This window comes from Gambusia affinis, linkage group LG03 (assembly GCF_019740435.1).
Source record: "Gambusia affinis linkage group LG03, SWU_Gaff_1.0, whole genome shotgun sequence".
Lineage (NCBI taxonomy): Eukaryota > Metazoa > Chordata > Actinopteri > Cyprinodontiformes > Poeciliidae > Gambusia > Gambusia affinis.
This window is the reverse complement of record NC_057870.1, coordinates 2,427,547-2,448,901: the sequence shown is the minus strand read 5'-3', so window position 1 is coordinate 2,448,901 and position 21,355 is coordinate 2,427,547. Positions and strand designations below refer to the sequence as shown.

The 21,355-nt window shown below is 37.8% G+C and overlaps 1 protein-coding gene across 2 annotated transcripts in view; it reads left to right on the top strand.

Annotated features, from left to right (window-relative positions):
- Window positions 1-546: 546 nt before the first annotated feature.
- The window catches only part of nr6a1a (nuclear receptor subfamily 6, group A, member 1a), a 121,523-nt gene continuing 100,714 nt past the window's right edge, over window positions 547-21,355 (top strand). For both annotated transcript variants that reach the window (XM_044110642.1, XM_044110641.1), the window contains exon 1: window positions 547-867. In XM_044110642.1, coding sequence (XP_043966577.1) covers window positions 801-867 — 67 coding nt within the window. In that variant the 5' untranslated portion in view covers window positions 547-800. The remainder of the gene's footprint in view (window positions 868-21,355) is intronic.

Genomic DNA, 21,355 nt, shown 5'->3' with positions numbered 1-21,355 from the left:
TAGTTGTAGTCCATTATCTTCAAGTTAACAACTGGGATTTCGGTGGCCAACGAGGACACTAAACTTCACTTCCCATAATTCCGTCAGGGCGAAGGCAGCTAGCTGTCGCGTGCGCTGGTGTTGCTTTCCAGTTAAGCAAAAGAAACTATAATAGGCCCCCCAAAAACCCGAACGTCTCCAAACAACTCGGCTAGTTTAAACTGATTTGGCACAGAACAGGTTTTACATTTGTGTTCCAGTTCAAATGCAGAAGGTTGAGGAAAAAAATGCTTAAATTCACCTGCGTTAACTTTGCTCAGTTTACTTCTTTTCTAGTGAACTGAGAAGGAAAGGTCAACTCCAATTATGTATATTTTAATTTACATTTTGGTTTTCTGAGTTAAAACCCGGTATTTTGATAAGTAGTTTGATCATAGCAAACTTAAAGGAATTATTTGTTCGCATTGCACGCGTGATATTTATTCTAACAATAAACCAAGTTTTTATTCGGCAAAAGCTACTTAAGTTCCCAGGTTACTGAACTCCGCCCTTCTTTCAGACCTCAAACGCACCATTCCTGGGTGTGAGTGCGTGTGTGTTTGTGTGTGTGTGTATCCAGTAATTCCCTGCTGACTGGAAACAGTTTGCTGAAAGGCATGGGACCGCGGTCCGAGCGGTGACACAGCAAAGCTGAGGACGGCTTGTTTCACTTCATAGCAACATCAACGGTACTGTCACCCCTCAACCCCGCCATCATCCCGCCTGCTGTGTGGCGGTGAGGGGCAACGCTGGGCTGACTCCGGATCAGCCCGTGCTGGAGGATGGAGATAGAGAAAAGGACGAATGGGTTCGACTACCCGGAGAGAAACAACGCCAAGTCGGTGAACGGTAGGCTAGCACCGCGCCTCCATCCAAAACACATGGCTGCATGTTTGATGAGCCTCTGAGTCAGTGCTGTTGCTGCTGGAAACGACTGCAAACTGTTGCTGAGGGAGACGAATGAATTAAATAATAACCTGCATTCCTAGAAGTAGTTTAGCGGGTGGGATGAAATTTAGGTGCATAAACTTACTCTTTCTGACCAAAGAGTAAAATTATAAGCAAAATTTGGTTTGTTACTCAAGAGGGAACGAATGAATTAGGTTTATTATTCCAAAGTGTGTGTGTGTTTACTTGCTTTTTTAGTTGTTTGGATGTGTGTGTGTGTGTGAATGCTGGCGCTGCTGGGAACAGAGGTCGGAATGTTTTTATTTGGAGGTGGTCAGTCAGGCCCGAGGAGATCGTAAAAGGTGAACTTTTGAACTTGGAGAAGGCCCTGCAGCCATTAGCCTGCAAGTCTCCCAAACCCGAACAGAACGAGAACGGGTTGACATGGAGGAACGAGTTCTACCGGGGTTCTCCTGCCTGCAGCTCCTCACATGGCCCTGGTTTACAGTTAGCGTGGGAAAAAACCCCAACAAAAATCTGAATACAAAAATCTCCTTCTCCAACCGCCTGGAAGATTGATTGCTTCTTCATAGGATATTGTTCGGTGATATCGGCCTATTCCGGACCCAAACTGAGCCTCACAGCACTTTGCAGCAGACTCCAGTCCCATTTCGAACCCCCATGCAGGGAACAAAATTTATCGTCACATCCAAGATTAAAAGTCCCCCAAACCCGGCTCCTCCTAAGTAATGGTGCCCTGGTGACACTAAAGGTTCGTTGTGGATATTGTAAAACAAACAAACAAACAAACAAACAAACAAACAAACAAACAAACAAACAACAAAAAACAAACAATAATAATTTTAAATTAAATTAAATTGCCCACATTTAAACGTTTTAATAGTTGTTGGAATATTACATTTTCTCTGTTACTTTTAGCAATCTCTTGCATAATTAGTTTTTCTTTACATGACAATCTTCTTCCTGGGCATTCTTGAAAGATATTGAGTTTTATTAAACAATTTTTGAGGTCTGGAAAACTCTGGAATTATGCCTGCGTTTCCAAACTGAATTTGCCCAGAATTAAAGGAAATTAAACTTTCTGTTTAAAAAGAGCTTTTTACAATAGTTTGTGATTCATGTAAAATTAACATCAGAACCGAAGTTTGGACGCTGGTTGAACATTTTGTTTTCATTTAAATGACACAGGTCACAGGTAAACGTCCACTCATTTCACTGGTATTTCAGACTCTTGTATCACTTCAGTTTGTGATCCCTCAAACTGAAGTGTGCTTCAACAAACAAACAGTTTCCACAGATGTTTTTTTATGTATACATAAGAATGAGTGTGTAGATATGTCACAAAATTAGCTTTAAGTAATCAATGTTACATGTACGATGACCAGCCCAGGTTTAAAAAGCCAGAGCATTATAGATTTTGATCTACAGAGCTGGTGCTAGTTGGGCCACAAAACTATTGAAATTGCCCTTTCCTGTTCAACAACAGCAGGTGCTGAATTCAGCATTCTGTTTTCTAACATGGACCATGTAGAGAAATTAAAATGTCGTGCAGAGTTATCAGAAATGATAATAAAACCCGCGGGGAAAAGAATTCCATCAAATTTGAGTCTGAAAAAGTATTGACTTTTTGAAATGGAAAATTTGTGGGAAACCTGATTAATTAAATATGTTTTATTTTTTTGACCAGTAGAAGAAAAGCATCTTTCTTTTTCTCCAGTTTTCTTAGTAACTAAACTGTAAACAAATCCGTTTCAACTGAAGGAAATCTTTTTGCAGACTTGTTGCAAAAATAGAATATTTTTGCTTAGTTATTTGTTATAAACCTATTTTTTATATCAAATGTGCTTCTTATCCATTTCTTGTCAATGTTTACATTTCTCAGCATTATAATACATAATGTTGTGTATTATAATTGGAAGAGAGATTTATTTGACTCAAGCTAATGTAGTTCTATTTAGTGAAAACAGAATTTGTTTAGATTATTACTAACTCAACCCTGTCACTCCTTCACACAGTGAGGGTGTCTACATGATCATTTATGCTCAGTATGAATGTTAACAAAAAACAAACCAGGAGAACTTTAGAGAAATATTCCAAAAGTACTTATTTTTTTAATAGTTGCTGTGCATCTGTAGACAATTGCTGATTTTGTTTCTTTCCTAAATACATTTAAGGTGACTAAAAATCCTAAAATTTGATGGAAGGAGAAAATTCTCTCCCTGCAGATCTGCTTTTCTTTCTCTCTTATCAAACTGTGTAAAAGATTTGTAGTTTTCCAACTCTAAATGTAGCGAGGCACTGAAGATGTCACCTTGGAAACCATTCCCATTTTTATCGCTGCCACCCCAGGACACAGATGCCTCCAGATGTTGAGGTCCAGCTGGAAAAGCCATTCCTGTCTGCTGAATAGCAATGTCCACTCCTCAGGCCTATTTACCATCATCCACTATTGTTCAGAAGAAACAAAAGCAGCTTAGGGCTTGGGGCAACTCCGGCTCCACTCAGAGGCTCCGCATAACCACATTTAGGAAACAGACCTAATTTCTATTGATCCCTTCAAACACAACACACGAGCTGCCCTGAAGTGTGCAGGTTTGGTGTGACTGAAGGCAGTGGAGGAGTAAAGCAGGACGACAGGTTTGGTGATTATGTGGAGATGATCCTGGGGGTTTGGGCGGCCCGGCATGAGCAGGGAGCGTAGGCTGAAAGAAAGTGCTTTGTCAGCCTCTGCTGTGGCTCCATGGAGCCGGTGAGGGGCTGTCCTGTCCCTCGGGAAGGGTAAGCAAGTGGAACAGGGACAGGATGTGACCCCCACTCTTTCCTTCTCCCTGCCCCCCCACCCCCGCTGTGATGATTGAATGATGACCGGTACAGTAGAATGGGAGTGGGTTTCTTTTGCAGCTGATGGTGGTGGTGGTGGGAGAGTAGGGGGTAGTAAAAGGTGAGGGGGCAGATATAATCCATCATGTTGCGTTCCTTGTCTCTGGGTTTCTGTCACCAAAAGGCTTGTAGTATTGCAGCTTGACATCTCGGAGGAATCAGAGGAGTGATTAGTTTGACATGAATCCAACAAGAGCGGTGTGCTGTGGAGCAAGTTCTAGAGAAGAGCCTGAACAAAACCTGAAACTCTGCAGAAAAAAAAACAAACAAAAAAAAAAAAACAGGCACAATGGCAGAGGTTCAGATATTTCTTTAACCACGCTCAGAACCAGGCTATTTAGGAAATGCTTGGAACACACACAAATTCTAAACGTCCTTTGGACAGTCTTGTTTCTCAATTAAGGCTCTCAAACTCTGGAACCTTCTTCCCACTGAACAAAAAACTAAAGACAGACATTAACATCTTTATTGGAGCCCAAAAGCTTAAATCTGGGCAAATCTGTTTACATGGGAAAATAGAATGGATGTTCTTTTAACAGTGGCCTGACATTCTGCTTTACAAATGTTAGTTTTCTTTTACAATCTTCCTCTTTTCTTATCCTTCTAATCTAAAGCCTCCTATAGGCAGGTGTTGGCACGACTGCTACAACTCTACAAGCAGTGCAGTGTATTTTAAATGGTCTATTAAAAAATAATTATCCCAAGTATTAGGTGACTTAAATAAAGAAGTACACAGAGTAATACTTCAATATCACCAGCCTGTCTAGGTGGACAAATAATTTAGAGAATATTCTGGGAAGATCTTAATGATGAACCAGAAATTGATACGACCCAACCTTAGATTTATTTACAAATTGCTCTAGAGCTCATGGTCCCACTGTTCCCATTTATAAAATTATTAGTGGTGGGAAGTAAATTGAAGTCAACAACAAATATATTTATAGTTTTTAATCTTTGCTTCATGTTCTTCAACCATCAGATTAATGCAAATTGCTATTAGCTGTTCGGCTTTCCAGTGTTGCAGGAAGCCCTGATCATCCATGGAACTTATTTGAAAAAAAGTTTTTTTTTCAGAAATGTGGACTGTGGACGCCGATCTTGTCCACAGTGTACTCTTGTTGCACCAGCTTTAGCACTGAGATGCTATTTTAGCCTAAGATAAATACAACTGGCACAAAGTAAGTCTCCCATCAGCTTAGAAGCAGATATTGCAACAGCAGCTTTGCCATGATGACACATAAAAAGATTCTGCCTGAATGTTTGTATGTAAAAAAAACCCAAAACAAAACAAAACAAAAAAAACAACAAAAGAACCAAATAATAAAAAAACTCTTGTATGCAAAAAAACAAGCGTATAAAAATTTTTAGCGCCTTAAAATGTGATCAATTTAAATTGACTTGTTAAAGTTCCAGGCCCAAAAATTATACTTTGAATTCAAAGAAAATTAGACAGAGATGGAAGTTGTTTTTTAGAGTTGTTTATCGTTTACTATAAATTTTTATACAGATATGCTGCTATCAATCCTGACATTATTTTTAAGAAAGACCAGACATGTTTTACATTGCACAGTTTAGAGGTTTCAAAAAGAATGCAGTGTGCAGTAATCAGCAGTAGAATGGTGGTGACAGTGTTCCTACTAGAACAAAATTCAGTTTCTGAGGCGATAGCAGACCCGACCAGGTCATTCATGTATAGAAGAGTGTAAAGTTTGCACTGGGATAAACTTCTGAAACTTGTAGTGTACAAAAAAGTTGTATGCTACATATTTTTTGTAGTGTACAAAATGGTGCTTGGACATATCACTATACATGTTGCCTTTATAAATCTGTGATGTTTAGAACAGGAGCGTAACATTCAGTATCTAACATAATTCTGCCAGGAGTTTTGAACTGCAGTTTTTAGCACAAGTATTCATTCCCTGTATGGTAAATTAAAGGCAAACTGTACCACAAGGTGCTTTTATCTCTCCCTACAGTGCTGGTTATTTAAGTCTCCAAAATGTTGCAATTAGGGGGGCACTGATTGCAGTTTCCTGGCTGTTTGCAGATTTCTAAGCTTTAAAAAGCTTGAGCTGTCAATATTGATTGATTTATTTTTTTGTCAGAAATGTTGCTAAATATAGCAAGAGAGTTGGTAACAGTGGGGTGACTATTTTTAACTCTGAACGTGTGGGTCTGTCAGTTAAACTTCTCTTACAGCAGAGAAAAAGAGGACAGTGACTGATTGTCAGGTTTTGCTGAGGTAGATGAGATCAATTGAAAAAAATTTTCACGTATGTCAGCCGATCACTGGTCTCACAATTAAGAAAATCGCAGCTAATTTATTGGCTGGTTGACTTGTCGGTACACCCTAGTCACATTCATACAAAAGTACTCTTGGTTCCCTCTAATTCACCATATACATCCTAAATTTATAAACTTGGTTGAGATGTTGTTATGTTATACATGCCGTGATTCAGCATTCTAGATTTAACGGCAACTCTCTTGCAAATTTGACTGTCTTTTTTTCCTTTCACATTTTTTTATACACATTTCCACTCTTTTTCATAAATATGGATGCAAGCCCAAAAATGTTGTCAAAATGTTGATGTATGGCCCTTGCTATTTAAACTTTAAACAAAGCATTTATGTGGCAGGATGTCTCATTTGCCCCAGAGCTTTAAAGGCTGAAAGTCCTTGATGCTTTGGCTCTTATTTCTTGGCAACATGTGTGAGGTCAGGCTGATGGAGGTCAAATGGTGATGCATCGCCACGGCAGCACTGGAACGCAGCTCAGTACTGAGGTCCATGCAGGTTACTAACACCCTAAGTTTGAAATCTTAGCCAACTCTCATTCATTAATGATGTGTGTGTGTGTGTGTGTATATACGGTATATATATATATATATATATATATGTATATATATATATATATATATACCGTATATACACATACACACACACACACGCACACGCACACAAGGTCAAATACAAACTGATTCCATACAGCGAAGTAGATTTGTCAATACAGTTTTGTGGTGGATGTTTTTTTATTGGGAAAGGCAGAGAACCTCCATTTTAAAATAGGAGGTCCTATTCATATCAACATAACATAACATATATATATATATATATATATATATATATATATATATATACACAAAAGTTTGAGACCACTGCACTGAACCCCATTGAAAACCTCATGATTATTCCACCAAGTATTAATTTCTAAACTCTTCCTGAGTTAAGACATCAATATTGCTGTTTCTAAATGAGTATGAACTTGTTTGCTTTGCATTGTTTGAGGTCTGCTACAGCATATTCTTGTGATTTTGACCATTTCTCATTTTCTGCAAAACGATATTACGTTTTTTGCTTGGAATTTCAGAGACATGTTTCCAGTAGTTCATAGAATAAAAGAACAATGTTCATTTTACTATACATATACCTATAAAAAGTAAAATCAGAGAACTGATCATTTTGCAGTGGAACTGAACTGAAAATAACTTGTATAAAATAATTTCTTCATTTATAATGCAAGTCTAAATGTTTTATATATATATGTGTGTGTGTGTGTGTGTGTGAGAGGAGGTATACCATGTGAGATGCAGGGGGAGGGAGTGGCAGGTAAGTGCTATTTAAACGAGGAGCAGGGCCAGTGGGATGATGCTCCTGAAGCATTATTGCTGCTGCGCTCGGCTGACCTCAACATAACCCAGCAAAGTATTTACAGCCTCCACTTGATCCATGAGCTGCAGGGCTGGAGCACTTTGCCTGCTCGCTGCTAGCAGAGGTAGAAGGACTCCAACAGATGCTAACGGAAGCCCAGGCACCATAGCCCTATGTCTGTCCTGTGTGATGGTGTATGGAAGGGGCTGGAGTATCATGACGCAATGATTCTTGATCTGGGAGTTGGGCTTTTGTCAGGCTTTTGTGATATTCATCACGCTGCCATCCCAGAGGCAGTAAATGTCTTCAGTTTGAGTGTGGTTGGAGGATGACTTTATAGGCAGCTGTAAAGCACTGAAGTTGGTATGTAGTGTAGCGAGGGCCTTCCTGTGAGGCTGGAGCTCTGATGGGTACAGTTATTGGTGGGGGTTATAAAAAATCAGCTCCTGTAAAGAATGAAACCAGCTTGGTTCCAACTAAAACTCAGTTGATTGAAGAACAGCCAGCATTGATCTGCATTTTGTACACAACTAAAAATTCTTCAGTATTCAGAAGGCTGCAAGCTGCTGTCAGTACCTGGTTGTAGCAGGATGTGCAGATAAGGCTCAGCATCATGCAGTTCAGTCGTTTTATAACAGAAAGGACACATGGAACCTAAACACAAACATACATAGACTTTTCCAGGATGTGAAAGGACAGTTTTTGCACATTTTTGTTTTTTAACAATTATTATTAACACAAACAACATCTAAACAAAGAATATATTATTTCTGCACAATATTTAGGAATGCACCATTTGCAGTTTTCTGGCCAATCAGGGATCTTTATAAAACCTGACTTGCTGATTCTGATTGTGGCTGACAACTTTTTTTGTTGTTGGAAAAAAAATCAGTAAATATATCAACAAAGTTACTAAGTTGTGGAGGATGTCTACAACATCCTCCATGTCTGAGTCAGAGTGCACCATTGAAACAATCAATTCATTTCTTTTCCACAGTAACTGTAAGCAGTCTGATTATTACAGATCCGTAGATCACACTTTTGTTACTGATGTCCGATCTAAAGTTTTTCTACCGATGCCGATACTGACTTTTAGCATTAAATTAATAATAAAGACAAAAAAAGATTTTAAACAGTTCTAATCTAAAAAAAATATTATTTATATTTATGTGAACTTTTAGCCCATCAATGTTTTAACAAATTGGAAAAAGTTTTGTACTGTTGAGTTTTGAAAGGACTAGCCACAGATTAGTTGATGAAGCTGGAAATGATCAGGTCTTTGACTTGAACAAATTTAAAAATATTTTTGCATCCTTCTTTTATTGATAAAGTTTAGACTCATTACTGGAATAAAAATGGAAAGGTAGTTCAACTCAATAATTAACTTTAAAATTTGAAAAAATTTTCAGTGTTTTTAACTAATTTTGTTAAACTAAAATTTTTAATTTTCTCCTGTCCTTTGATCACCAGTTCAAAACCAGACCAGTACTATGTGGCTTAATGTAAGAAACAAAGATAATAAAATAAAATTTAAAAATAACTTCTTGTTTTCAAGCTTGTTAATGTCTTGGGATATTTCATTTTTCTCAAATATCGGGTTAATATCAGGGTGGTATGACTGTATCTAGATTGTCCAGGGACAGTGTCTATTGGCTGCCGGTCACATCCAGCTGATAGGGACGGTCTTTTGTCTGGTTGGAGCTAATTCTAATCAGATGGTTGTTGTAGGCCTGAGTTTGCTCAGTGCTATATGCTGGCTGGCTCTGTGAGGCAATAAAACTCTGACCCCTGGTATGATGAAAGAGAAGTTGCTCCTTTGAGCATGTCAAGTGGTGGTGATAGAGTCCCTACTCCACCTCCACCCCCCCTCCATGACCACAGCGTGACCCAGAGTCTAGTCACGCATCAGGATCAACTGTTAATGTTGATTAGATGCATGGAACCAACACAATAAAAGTCATCGTTTGTTTGACGTCTTGAAGAGGGTAACCAATTTAGGTTTATCTACCATCATGTACTTTTTTGCTGCAACAATTTGAAATAATAATCTAAAAGTGGGAGGCTATCCAGTTGTTGATATGAATAGGACCTCCTTTCTTAAAAGGAGGTTCTCTTACCTTCCCTAATAAAAATGAAAAAAAAAAACCATCCACCACAAAACTCTATTGACAAATCTACTTCGCTGTATTGTCACCATCAGTTTTGTCTAATCAATGTATCAATTAGATAATCAGTCTCTTTATTTAGAGCAGGCTCTATACATGACAGTAACGGAGTGTGCTTTACATAAGATCAAGAGATGAAGCAATGATGAGCATGACAACAATGTGCTAAAATGTCTAGTTAACAGAGATGATGTTGTGTGAAGAACTGAGGAAACATAAGCAGAGGACATGGAAGGTAGCAAAATTATAAGAAGCACAGATTCTAATATACTTTGTGTTGGACTAAAATCAGAATACATATGATAATAGAAAATAGAAATGTTACATAAAAACTGAGGTAAAAAAATAATCTACATTATGTTTAAATAAATAATTTAAAACAAAAAATAAATAAAGATTAAGGCAGATTAACTTAAGATAAGGTGAAACTAGAAATGAATAATTATTGAAGTTTTTTGGTGGCACTAGTGGTCTATATTTGCAGTATTAGACAGTACAACCAAAATGATAGAGCATTTACTTTTTGAACATTAATAATGTCCACATGTCTGTAGGAAGATGAGAGTCATATTAAGAAAATGATTCCTCACTGCTGGTTATTGTTCTTCCTTTGGGTTGTATCAAAATAGGTATTTTGGAAGACCTGAGGGGTCTGAATCGCTCAGATCATTAAAGTGGATAGATCTGATAAAAAAGTGGGACTGAGATCATTAATGTCCAAAACTATGAACATCCAACTGTGAGATGCTCTACTGAGAAACTATGTGATCAATATTTGCACTACTCCTAGCTGTTTCTTTTGCAATTTTCATTGATGTGTGTGTACACAGAGAGTGTGTGTGTACACAAAGAGTGTGTGCTACAGAGTCGTTGTAGAGGAGCTACGTTCGTCTCCGGAATTCCTGAAAACGGAGTTGTTAGTGGAATTGTTACTAGCAAGAGCTTTAGCTTGACCCGACGGATTGGTTTTCATAACTCATGAAAACCAATAAGTTTCATAAAAACAGATTGGTTTCATGAATACAGAAAGTTTTTCTGGGAAGATCTTGTTTAAAAGATTTTGCTATTTCCCTTGAATGAGCTGAAGAAAGTTCTCTAAACATAACTTTGTATTTAAAAAAATGCATTGGTTAACTTTAGGTTGTTTTAGAAAACTTACGTTTCCTAATGTTGTAATGAGGATAAACATTATTCCTCAGAGGCTGTTATTGTTGAAAACTGCTTAAATTCAAGCTTTAGTGAAAAGTGTTATAGTATTTTATATAAAGTTGTCCGCTAGAGATTATTTTGAGAAATGCAGATTTAGTAGAGGCGTTGTGTGAATTTGACTGGCATTAAGAGGCCACCACCACGTGGCTGCATGCTTTTGTCAGCCAGAAACACCGAGTATGACAGCACTGACATGTGGATCTGCTGTGCTGTGCCTTGTTACACAACAAGGTCAAGGGTCAGATGTCGAGGTCACCGTATGACGGCGCAACTGCCTGTTAAGTCAGCCCTTAAGTTCCATCACAATCTGTCAAATCCAACATCCACCCCAGTGTGTGCCGAGAGGCTCCTAGTTGATCTTGGCCTAACGGCAGACTGCTGATCAGCCTTCAGAAACATGAGAGAGAGATATATATATATGATATATATATATATATATATATATATATATATATATATATATCAGATATATATATATATACATATATATATATATATTCATATATATATATATATATATATATATATATATATATATATATATTGGTATATATATATATATATATATATATATATATATATATATATATATATATATATATATATATATATATATATATATATATATATATATATATATATATATATATATATATATATATAGTGTGTGTACTGAAAGAGCACAAATCAGTTCTATATTTCTAGGTTAATTATTTATAATTTGCTAAATTTGAAAAAGAAGGACATTATATTTTATATATTTTTTGTCAGCTGCATTAAATACTGACTGAATAAACAAAGTTGTATTCTCATGTATTAGATGTAGACATATATATAAAATAAACATAAAAATATGACAAACGTACGACAAAGATTAAGACTAAGCTTGGTTGCAATTCTGTAATTACTTTTTTGGCCTCTTGAATATTTCCTTTTTTATCCACAGGATCATTTTTACTGTAAACAAGAAGTCAGGAATGTAGATTTCTGAAATGCACATTTCATTTTATTAGAATTCTACATTACATGTATACAATATTCTTCTTGGGCGGGAAGTATTACTTCAGCTAAGAGCTAAATACACATGGATGGAATAACTTTATCGATAGTGTTGTTGAGTTTTGATGGACTATTCATTCTGAAATGTTGGAACTTTTAGTCCAGCGTTGTTAGTTGTCTTGGCCTTATAATTAGGTGGTGGATGTTGTGTCAACAGTGATGTATTAGTATTTCTATATTACTACAAAGTCACAATCACAAGTTTGAAAGTAATTTTAAACATATTTCTTATCACTTTTTACAATTTTGCCTAATCGTATCAGGAAGAACTGACATTTCTAATTTTTGGCTCACTCAATACTTCAAGTATCCTCTTTCTACGATCTAGTCTTTCTACAGAATAGGCATATATGGAGATTTTTTTTTATAACTACTGCTTGCAAATTCATCAAAGTCAAGTTTAAATATTAACATTATTGCTAGTGTTGTAATATTTCTTATTTGGTTTGTCATCAACAGACAAATAAATTCTCAATATTAGATGAGCAAAAAGGATACAAAATGCACTCTGACGTCCTTGGCTCTTTAAACATGGTTTAGACATTTACTTTTTCTTAAAATCTATAAGCATTTATTCCATCCAAAATGACCAAGTCTGTTAGGCTGCTGGAAAAGGTGGAAAGTGACACTAAATAGAACCAGAATATAGAGAAAGTGGCACATAGACGATCCCACACTGTTTAATTTTTCACCTTGTCAAAACATATCATTTGTCTTCATATCACCTGGTTAAGTCCATTCCTGTTGGGATTAACAGAAATGGACCCTTTAATTTTTTTTGTCTATTAAATGTGCTTTTAGCTTCCTTTGGATTTCTAGAGTTTTTGATTTCTTTGTCCTATCATCAAGTATCAGGTTTGCAAAGAAACTATTGTTTTAACAATCATTAAACTCAAGAAAATGGCTTTTTACTATTCAAACACAAAAAGAAATGTCTCATTTGATATAAAGCTCCTAAGTCCTTTATTATTATTTTTTAGCACGTGTTGAGCTTCGACAACAACCAGCTGATCTAACATTGGTCTTATCACAACATCACAGCCAGGTGGTCACGTTACTGGCGGTAACATCTCCCCTCTTCACTTTGTTATAACCCCATCTGTTCCTCCAAGACTGTCTGAAGCAAACTGAAACTCCTTACTGTCATGCATGCACGTCTTTATTGGAGGGGGTGGAGGGATAAAGTGGTGCCCAAGGGGTAAAGAAGCCCTCTCTACTTTGACCTCTCAGCAAGCATGGGATTCATTATGTCCTGCTGCTGCTGCAGAGTGAAAACAATGATCTATCTGTGGCACTGCTTCCTCTCATCCATCTTGCAAGTGGGAAAGAGTGATTGATTGAGTAGAGCGCTGATGTCACACAACTAAGACCTGTTTTTTTGACCTTTATTCACCCAAATGGTGAATGGTCCATCTTCATTGTCTACCCTACATCACATACCTGTAAATAAGTTTTGTCATTGTAACGACCTCATTAGAATCCAGTAATCTGGGATGTGCAGCTGCATTAGTAACATGGCACTGCCCTGTTTTGGGTCACACTGGGAAGCAGGATTGTACCGACTATCTTGTTTTTACATGTTACATTTACACAAATCACCACGCTGCCAGTAGAGCATAGACTACCAGATCAAATTATGTTTTTTTTTTAATTAATTTGGTTGAAACATTCAAAGTATCAGTGTTTATTTAGTAGGGACAAAAATGAGCCTAACTGAGCGTCTTCCTTTAGTAAAAGTATTCTTAATCTATTTCTGCTTACTTTTGTTGAGGTTTAATGATGATTGATTTTTTTAACCCAAGATTATGACCACTTTCCGTAGTAGTCTTCAAATAATACCACTGGACACATATGACAGAGAACTCATTTTGCCAAATTCAAAAAGAGCAGTAGAAAAGTTGAGTCTAAATCTTTACTTTTCCCTGTTGTCTACATGATGTTGGTACCAAACCTTTTGTCCATCACACACCTGTCTTGTCATTCTTGTACTTACAGCACATGTTTTCCCCTGTGATGAAATCTTCCTTCTATATACTATTAACACCAATTTAGATCGATGATGATGATAAACTTAGTGTGTTATGTATTTTTGTCTCATTCTTTGTTGGAGCTGCGAATGAACTGCTCATCTGTTTAAGATGGAGCCCACAACTGATTTGGTCATGTTAAACAGGAAGGACTAGGACTTAAAACAATGGATGAAAACTGAGTGACTGGATGAATGAATTGTGTATAGCATGTACACTTGAGCATACTGTTCATTTTGTCCATAGCAACAACCTATTAGCAGTATGGACTATCAGGCTCCATTTGTGCTGGCTGATATAAATCTGTGGTATATCTCCTAGCTAAAGATTGATATTGTAATAAAATGATAGAGACTACTGCCACCTATAAGCCAGTACAGCAGATGGTCACCATAGAAACTATGTACAAAAGCTGTTCCTGTCCAAGAAGATGCATTGGATCACTGGTGTTGCTTCCCTTCAAAGAGCTTTTTGATCCTCTAGATCCAATTAATTTGTTGGGTGCTTCTCAAAAGACTTAAAAATAAAAAATATCTGTGAGTTTATGGACATGCCAGGGTTTGACTAGCATCATAGAGCTGCTGTTTCACCTAATTTTGAAAGTGCTCACATTAAAGTTGATTGAATTTGTCATTAGTTTTTTTACCATCAGCAGGTGGCAGCGTAGTCACAGTGGCAAAGAGAATATCTGATGAATGAGATTTTTCATGGTAATGGCATAGATCAGATAGATCACAAGGTGGAAGAAACACCTTGCTGCCACTAGGACCTCACACAACCATCAGTTTTTTGGGGGACATTCAGCAATAAATTCTTTATTTTTTCTCTCTGTAGCTCTTCATTTAAAACAGACCTATTTGCTGGAATAACAGGCAATTTACTATCATTTGGGTTTTGGCATCGAGATCAGAACAGGCTTAAAAGTAGAGGCTGATGTACTGTGGTTACTGGGTTGATGCTGCCGTTTCTTTCTTTTTAGAGAAGGGATGCTCCGGTCAGGATTTATGCTACTGAATCAGCCCTAAATGCCGATTGGTGTTGATCACCAACACCAATCACGTAGATCTGGTGGAAAGGAACCATAAAAATCACTTTAATTTACACAAACGCATACAAAACTTTGCAAGGAAAGTGCATCAACTATTCAGTCAAAAGCACAACTAAAAAAATGTATCAGTGATGCAATATTTAACAGATTGAAAACAGTAAAACTCTCAGCAGCCTAAATTATGCAGAAAGTCAAATAGATCTCACAACATTGTATATATCAAATATTGTCCAGCTAAAATAGAAAACATTCGAAGTCAAATGTAAGTTGCATTCAACATTGTTTTGTGCATGAGCAAACTCAGTTGTGCATCGTTTAAAAAAAAATAGTTGTCACTTTGGGTTCTGCGCTCTAGTAGTGACCAAGCTACAGATTGGAGAAAAAAGTTCTGCTGCTTTTGTTCATCACACACCTGTCTTGTCATTCTTGTACTTATGGGAACATTTTTCTGCAAGAGTACAGTGTTCTGGGTCCTGATCTCTGTGTCCTCATGGCTTTTAGAGAGTCAACTGTTCAGCTTCTGTGTTTGACACTAAATCAGTCAATGTGGGAACATCCAAGCCCAAAGTGACAGCATAGTGCAGCCTTGGTGCTAATGCTACAGGTAATACAAATGTTTGACCTCCTATAGTTAAATAAATCTCTGCTACAGGATACTCCATTTTGTCACCATGGATGCAACTTATTTTTGTCTTAGTATCATTCCAAAGCTCTCTTGGCACCAAGCTAGAAAGAACTACAGATTTGAAACTTCCTGTGTCTAATAAAGCTGTTTCACATTGACTATTTACTAGCACAGGGACTGTATGAACAAGTTCATGGGTGGAGGATGGGGAAGATGGTCTGGGAACTGAACATCGAAGGGAGGGCTTACTCCGTGTAGTGGCAGGACATGTGTACTGTGTACGACCTGTCCTGTTGCACTGAAAACACCTTACATCTTGCTTTGAGGAGGAGTAATTCTTAGCAGGATTGGGTTTAGCCACAGAAAATGACTTAGTAGCTGAATAACTCCTAGTCTGACCTATAGGACTGCCCCTTTCACGCCCATCAGACTTACTTCGTCCTGTAGGGAAGTTGTTACGCCCAAAGTTGGTTCTTCTGGCTCCCGTCCTTGCTGACAAGAAGACTTCTGCCAAACTTGCGGCCTCGTCTGCAGACTTTGGGGCTCGTTCTCTGATCCACACCTCCAAGTCTGGATTCACCATCTTGAGGAACTGTTCCATGATCTTCAGGTCTGAAATGTCCTTCACTGTTGACTTCTCTGGTTTGACCCACTGGTAGAACATGTCCTTGAGTTGAACATAAAGTTATTTTGGTGTCTCACCCTGATGAACGTCCAGGGATCGAAACCTCCTTCTATAGGTGTCGGCAGTTATCTCATATCTGGTCAATATGGCATCTTTCACCTCGTCATAAATGTGAGAATGTGCAATGTCCATCAGCATATAAGCACTACTTGCTTTCCCAGTGAGTAGTGGAACCAGTTGGACTGCTCACTCTTCTTTAGGCCAATGACATACCTTAGTCATCCTTTCCAAAGTCATTAAGAAGTGCTCAACGTCATCATCAGAAGTCAGTGGAAGCAGGTTTGGCTCCCTCTGTACAGCTGGTAGGACATCTGACTTTGTCCATCATCATCTCCTTCATCATCAGAAGTTTGAGGATCCTCCTCCAGGTTGTCACCATTATGCTATCGTTCCTCTTTCAATTCCTCCACATGAGCCTGGAGTTGTCGAAACTGATGTTGTAAATTCTTCCATCTCACTTCTTGGCTTGCTGATTCCTTCTCAATCTGCTGGTCTCGAGCAGTTTGAGACTGCATCAGTGATTGGACAAGGCTTGCCAGCTGATCCAGTTTGTCATCAGTGCTAGCACTAGTAGCAGCCTCAGCTCCACTCATAGCTGTAAGTACTCTCTTGACTCTCAGTTTCATTATTTCTTTTTCCACCTCTTGTCATCATTGCCTCATTGTTCCTCCAAAACCACACTTCTGACATCACTTGTCATGTTGACCAACGGAGGCACTGCGTTGAAAGGAGGTGAGACAAGGCAATGAAATATAGTTGGAGTAACTTTATTGGTGCTGCAGGTCACCATTACACCGACACCCATTTTTCCCTGCGAAACAAAGAAGCCAGCTTTATCCTTATGGCCAATTCCACCTACGCCAGGTGAAGGGTGACAAACAAACAAGAAATAATTTACACAAACTCAACACAAAATAAATGGTACAAATAAATATTTACTTGCATGCAAATTAGAACCAAACTAATCCTAAAGTCAATCAAGAAATTAAACCAAACTTAATATAACCTTCAGAGCATTACCCTTCTTAGTTCGCATGGTATGCTCCAGGAGCTTTTTAATTGCACCTGGAGCACTTGTCTCCCTTTCTGCTCCACACGTCTAAGGAGACACACCAGACAGGTAAAACCCAATTAACCCAACACAAACAAACTGAAATAAAGAAATGAAACAAAAAGTATTTGGTCTGTAAATAAATATCAATTAATAGGGATGGAGCCCCTGGTCTTCATCACAATAGTGTTTACCTTTTTTATTATGTGAAAAGAAATAAATACAGTGCTTCATATGCACATTAAAAGCTCACTTGCTACTTAAACCATATTAATCTAGTCTTGACCTTGAAGACCTTGAAGCAGAAAAAGACACAAGTGAAATTAAAGAGCATTTACTTAGAATGGCTAAAAATGTTCAACAGCATTTACTAAAGTTATTTTTATAAAGAGAAGCCTCTGCACTTTTCCAGTCATGAATCTTTTCCTCTGTTGGTCCACAGTGGCGTCTCAGCTCCATATATGAGCTGTAAAACGTCCAGGAGATGCAACACCTTTTTAAGGAGACGTTCAATATGAGAGGACACTGTCTGCTGGAACTTAGGCAGGTTATGTCTGCAACATAAATTTATTTTTGGGATTATTTGCTTAGCCTTCTGCCCGTCGCGCTCATACTGCTGGGTGTTGGAAATTTAAGACTGCTTCAACTGACAGGACTGAGTTTGTTTTAGTTTATTCTCGGCAGCCTGCCTCGATAGATTACCATACTCTGCCAAGTCTTTGCTTCTTAATATCACATTAGATTTGTTTTTATTGATGCTTTTTGACCTGCTTCCAGGATGATCTGTTGTCATAAATTACATTAATACACAATTGCACTAATAAACATTAGATTCTGTGCTGCTTCACAGCTCCTAATATCTTTACACCCTTATTCTCAGAGCTGCTCAATACTGTATAGCATGCATTCACTGTTATTGCAATTTTGTTGTATGCAATATAAATATTGCAAAGAATAGGGGTGGGCAATATGGACTTACATTTTTGTCACAGTATTTTGTGATACTATTTGTGATAATGATAAAAATATTATTTATTTAAAAAAATGAAACTTTTATCACTGTCACTATAAGATTATGATAAAAGGGACAATAATAATGATTTATTACTTGGGTAACTGTGTGGCTCTGAGAGCAGGACTGAGCAATGACCCCCACGAACAGAGATACTGTTCTTGAAAAACATTTCTCTTTATTATATGCTTCTTTAGGACACCAGTTGCATGAAGAAGATTTGTATCACTAATCTGAACACAGTAATGGCAATTTACTCAGATTTTTTTAAAGCATCATTAATTGGAATTTAAAGCAACAACAATGAATCAAAAATTCTTATAAGAAATTTATAATGATAAATAATAAACGATATAAGTGCCCACCCCTAGCAAAAAACTCCTTGGATTGCAAAAAAAATCATTTATTGTATGAGGAGCTGCAGCAAACATTCAGGGTCTTTGTCAGTAATATTTATTGGTAATGACAAACTTAATGAGTAAATCCACTTATTCATTTCCATTTTTCTGATGTGGTGTAGCCATATAGATTATTACTGCCTAATAATTTTTCCATGTTAATTATCAACAGACCGTTAATTATGAGCAGTAGAATGAGTCGTACTATAATACGAGCTGCACATCATAGCCTGCTGATGCAGTCTGGCTGGAAGTCATCAGAACATCCAGAGATGATGGATGCTACAGTGTTGAGCTACTCAGTGGTAAACCACACAAATCCATCATGCTCTGTACGTCCCAATCCGCAAGCAGGGAGCCAGGGGGGAAGACGGTATGTTGTTTTGATGGTGAGCTGATTGTGCTGGAGGTTGCAAAGGTTTTAAAGGTGAAAGGTTAAAGATGCAGCCTTTCATTGTCAGTAGACAATGGGCCACAGTGGAGCAGGCTCTGGCTGTATTGGCTGCTGCTGGAAACCTGTCCAGCCTCAGGCTATGATGGTCAATAAGCTGTTGTGGGGATTAGTGACGGAGACCACACACTCAAGCGCTCTGTTCTTCTGTACTGTGGGGCTGGTAATGGTGAACATTGAAGCTCTGGAGAGTAGACTGAAACAACACCTGGCTCTGATCTCAGAAATGTTGCTAGTTGACCGGAGAGCATCACAATAAAAAAAAAATCAGAGAGAAATGTGTGGAGGGTTGATGGACCAGGACCCTCACGGTGGGCAAGGGCACACAGTGAAGCTGGCTTTGTGTTAAAGGAAATCTTCATTCTCTCTTGCTCTCAGGTTGTGAACATTCACTGTAACTTTACAAATTCTTTGACGTTCTTAACTTATGATTTCATAAGAAAAATCAACAGCTAAAAGTCTGCCGTTTATTTAGGGCTGCAGCTAACACATATTTTAATAATGGAGTGTTCTATTTTTAAGACAATATTTTTGATCTGATTTAAAAAAAATGGCACATTCTGCAAATTTTTTTATTTAACAATTTAATTAAAAATGCAAATAAACAAATAAATAAATAAATATCATTATATTGGTTAAAATGCAATAACCATATCTCTTCAGTGAACACTGGATTATTTGCAGCAAAGGATGCTTTCTCAGAATCCCTCTATCATCAACCTGTGTAAAGCTGAAGCCATCAGTACAGCGGAGGGCTGATCTGTTTATTTGTCCAATTAACCAATCAAAAATCTGATAGGAAAATGGTTCATAATGGGATATCTTTTTTTATTAATATTTTTTTAACTTACTTTTGTACCAAGTGAAGCTGAAACGGACATTTGAGGAGTTCTGAGTAGAACAGATTTACAGACAAAGAAGTTTTTTTGTTTTTCAAAAAAAAAAAAATCAAACTGCATGTATTTTTCATGCAGCTTTGGCTTAATTTGAGTGTGGTTTTCATTTAGCAAATGACCTTAGTCTGTATACTCCAGTTGATGATTATTTAATTACTAAATTAGTTGATGATTATTTCAATAATCAGTTAATCACCATTATTGTTGACCAGGATGGCTAATCACATGATTTGAAACATCGACAGTGAACCAGATTGTACACTGACTCAGCGGTGGGCTGCAGACATTCGTTCTTGTTACATTTGTATAAGTGTGTGTCTGTTCAGCAGGAAGATGACTGAGGCACGTGTGTGTTGGTGTATGCTCCAGGGAGAACATATGCTGCTGTTGACTGCGGGTCTGGTTTTGGGCAGGAGGTAGGGAGGGGCAGGGGGGCAGCTAGCGTGTGTCGGGTCAGGGGTCTACAGCTGTTGGTAGCTCGGAGATACGCTGACACAAATCGGGGGAGGTGAGTGCTTTGGTGGACTCGATACTGATGGCCCCTTGGTCTGAATCAGTCTGGACATGAATGATGTGGCTTACTGGGCGCTGTGTAAGTGAGAAGTGGTTACTTGGTGGGCGCACAGATGGCTGCGCTGCTGAAGGAGGTAAGATGTGGAGGGGGCAGTGGGTAAAAATAAATTCTGGCACCAGGAGGGTAACTGATATGAAGAAAACAGATTGTTCTTCAGCTATGGGAGTCAGATGATACATCAGGCTGTGCATTAAATTCAGACAGTGTGGTCCATTGGTTGATTGGTTCATTATTTATTATATCGATTAGTCCAATTATCCAGCTTGATTTCATTTTATGGCTAAAAATGATGCAGCAGTTTGTGTTGTGAGATTAATTTTGGGTCTAACAGTCTGTGAGGTGGTCTGCAGAAAGGATTCATCACACTATTCCCTAAAGACAGCAAAAATAATAACCACATTACCTGATGTGAATGAAAGGATAGTGAGGTGGACAGAGTTTCTGTTGAACATCAATGGAAAGGCTCAATACAAATGCAACATTGAAAACACTTACTCTATGTCAAGTCAAGTGTAGGTTAGGTTCGTAATTTGTGTGCAGCCCAGTAGAATATAACGATTAGTGACAACAAGCAGGGTTCTGTAAGGTAGGAAGCATTTTCCACAGCAGTAAGAGGTCAAACGTCCAGCTCATGATGAGACAACACTTTGGATTAGAACGGCAACATAATGAACACAAACTATTAATCAATATTAATAAC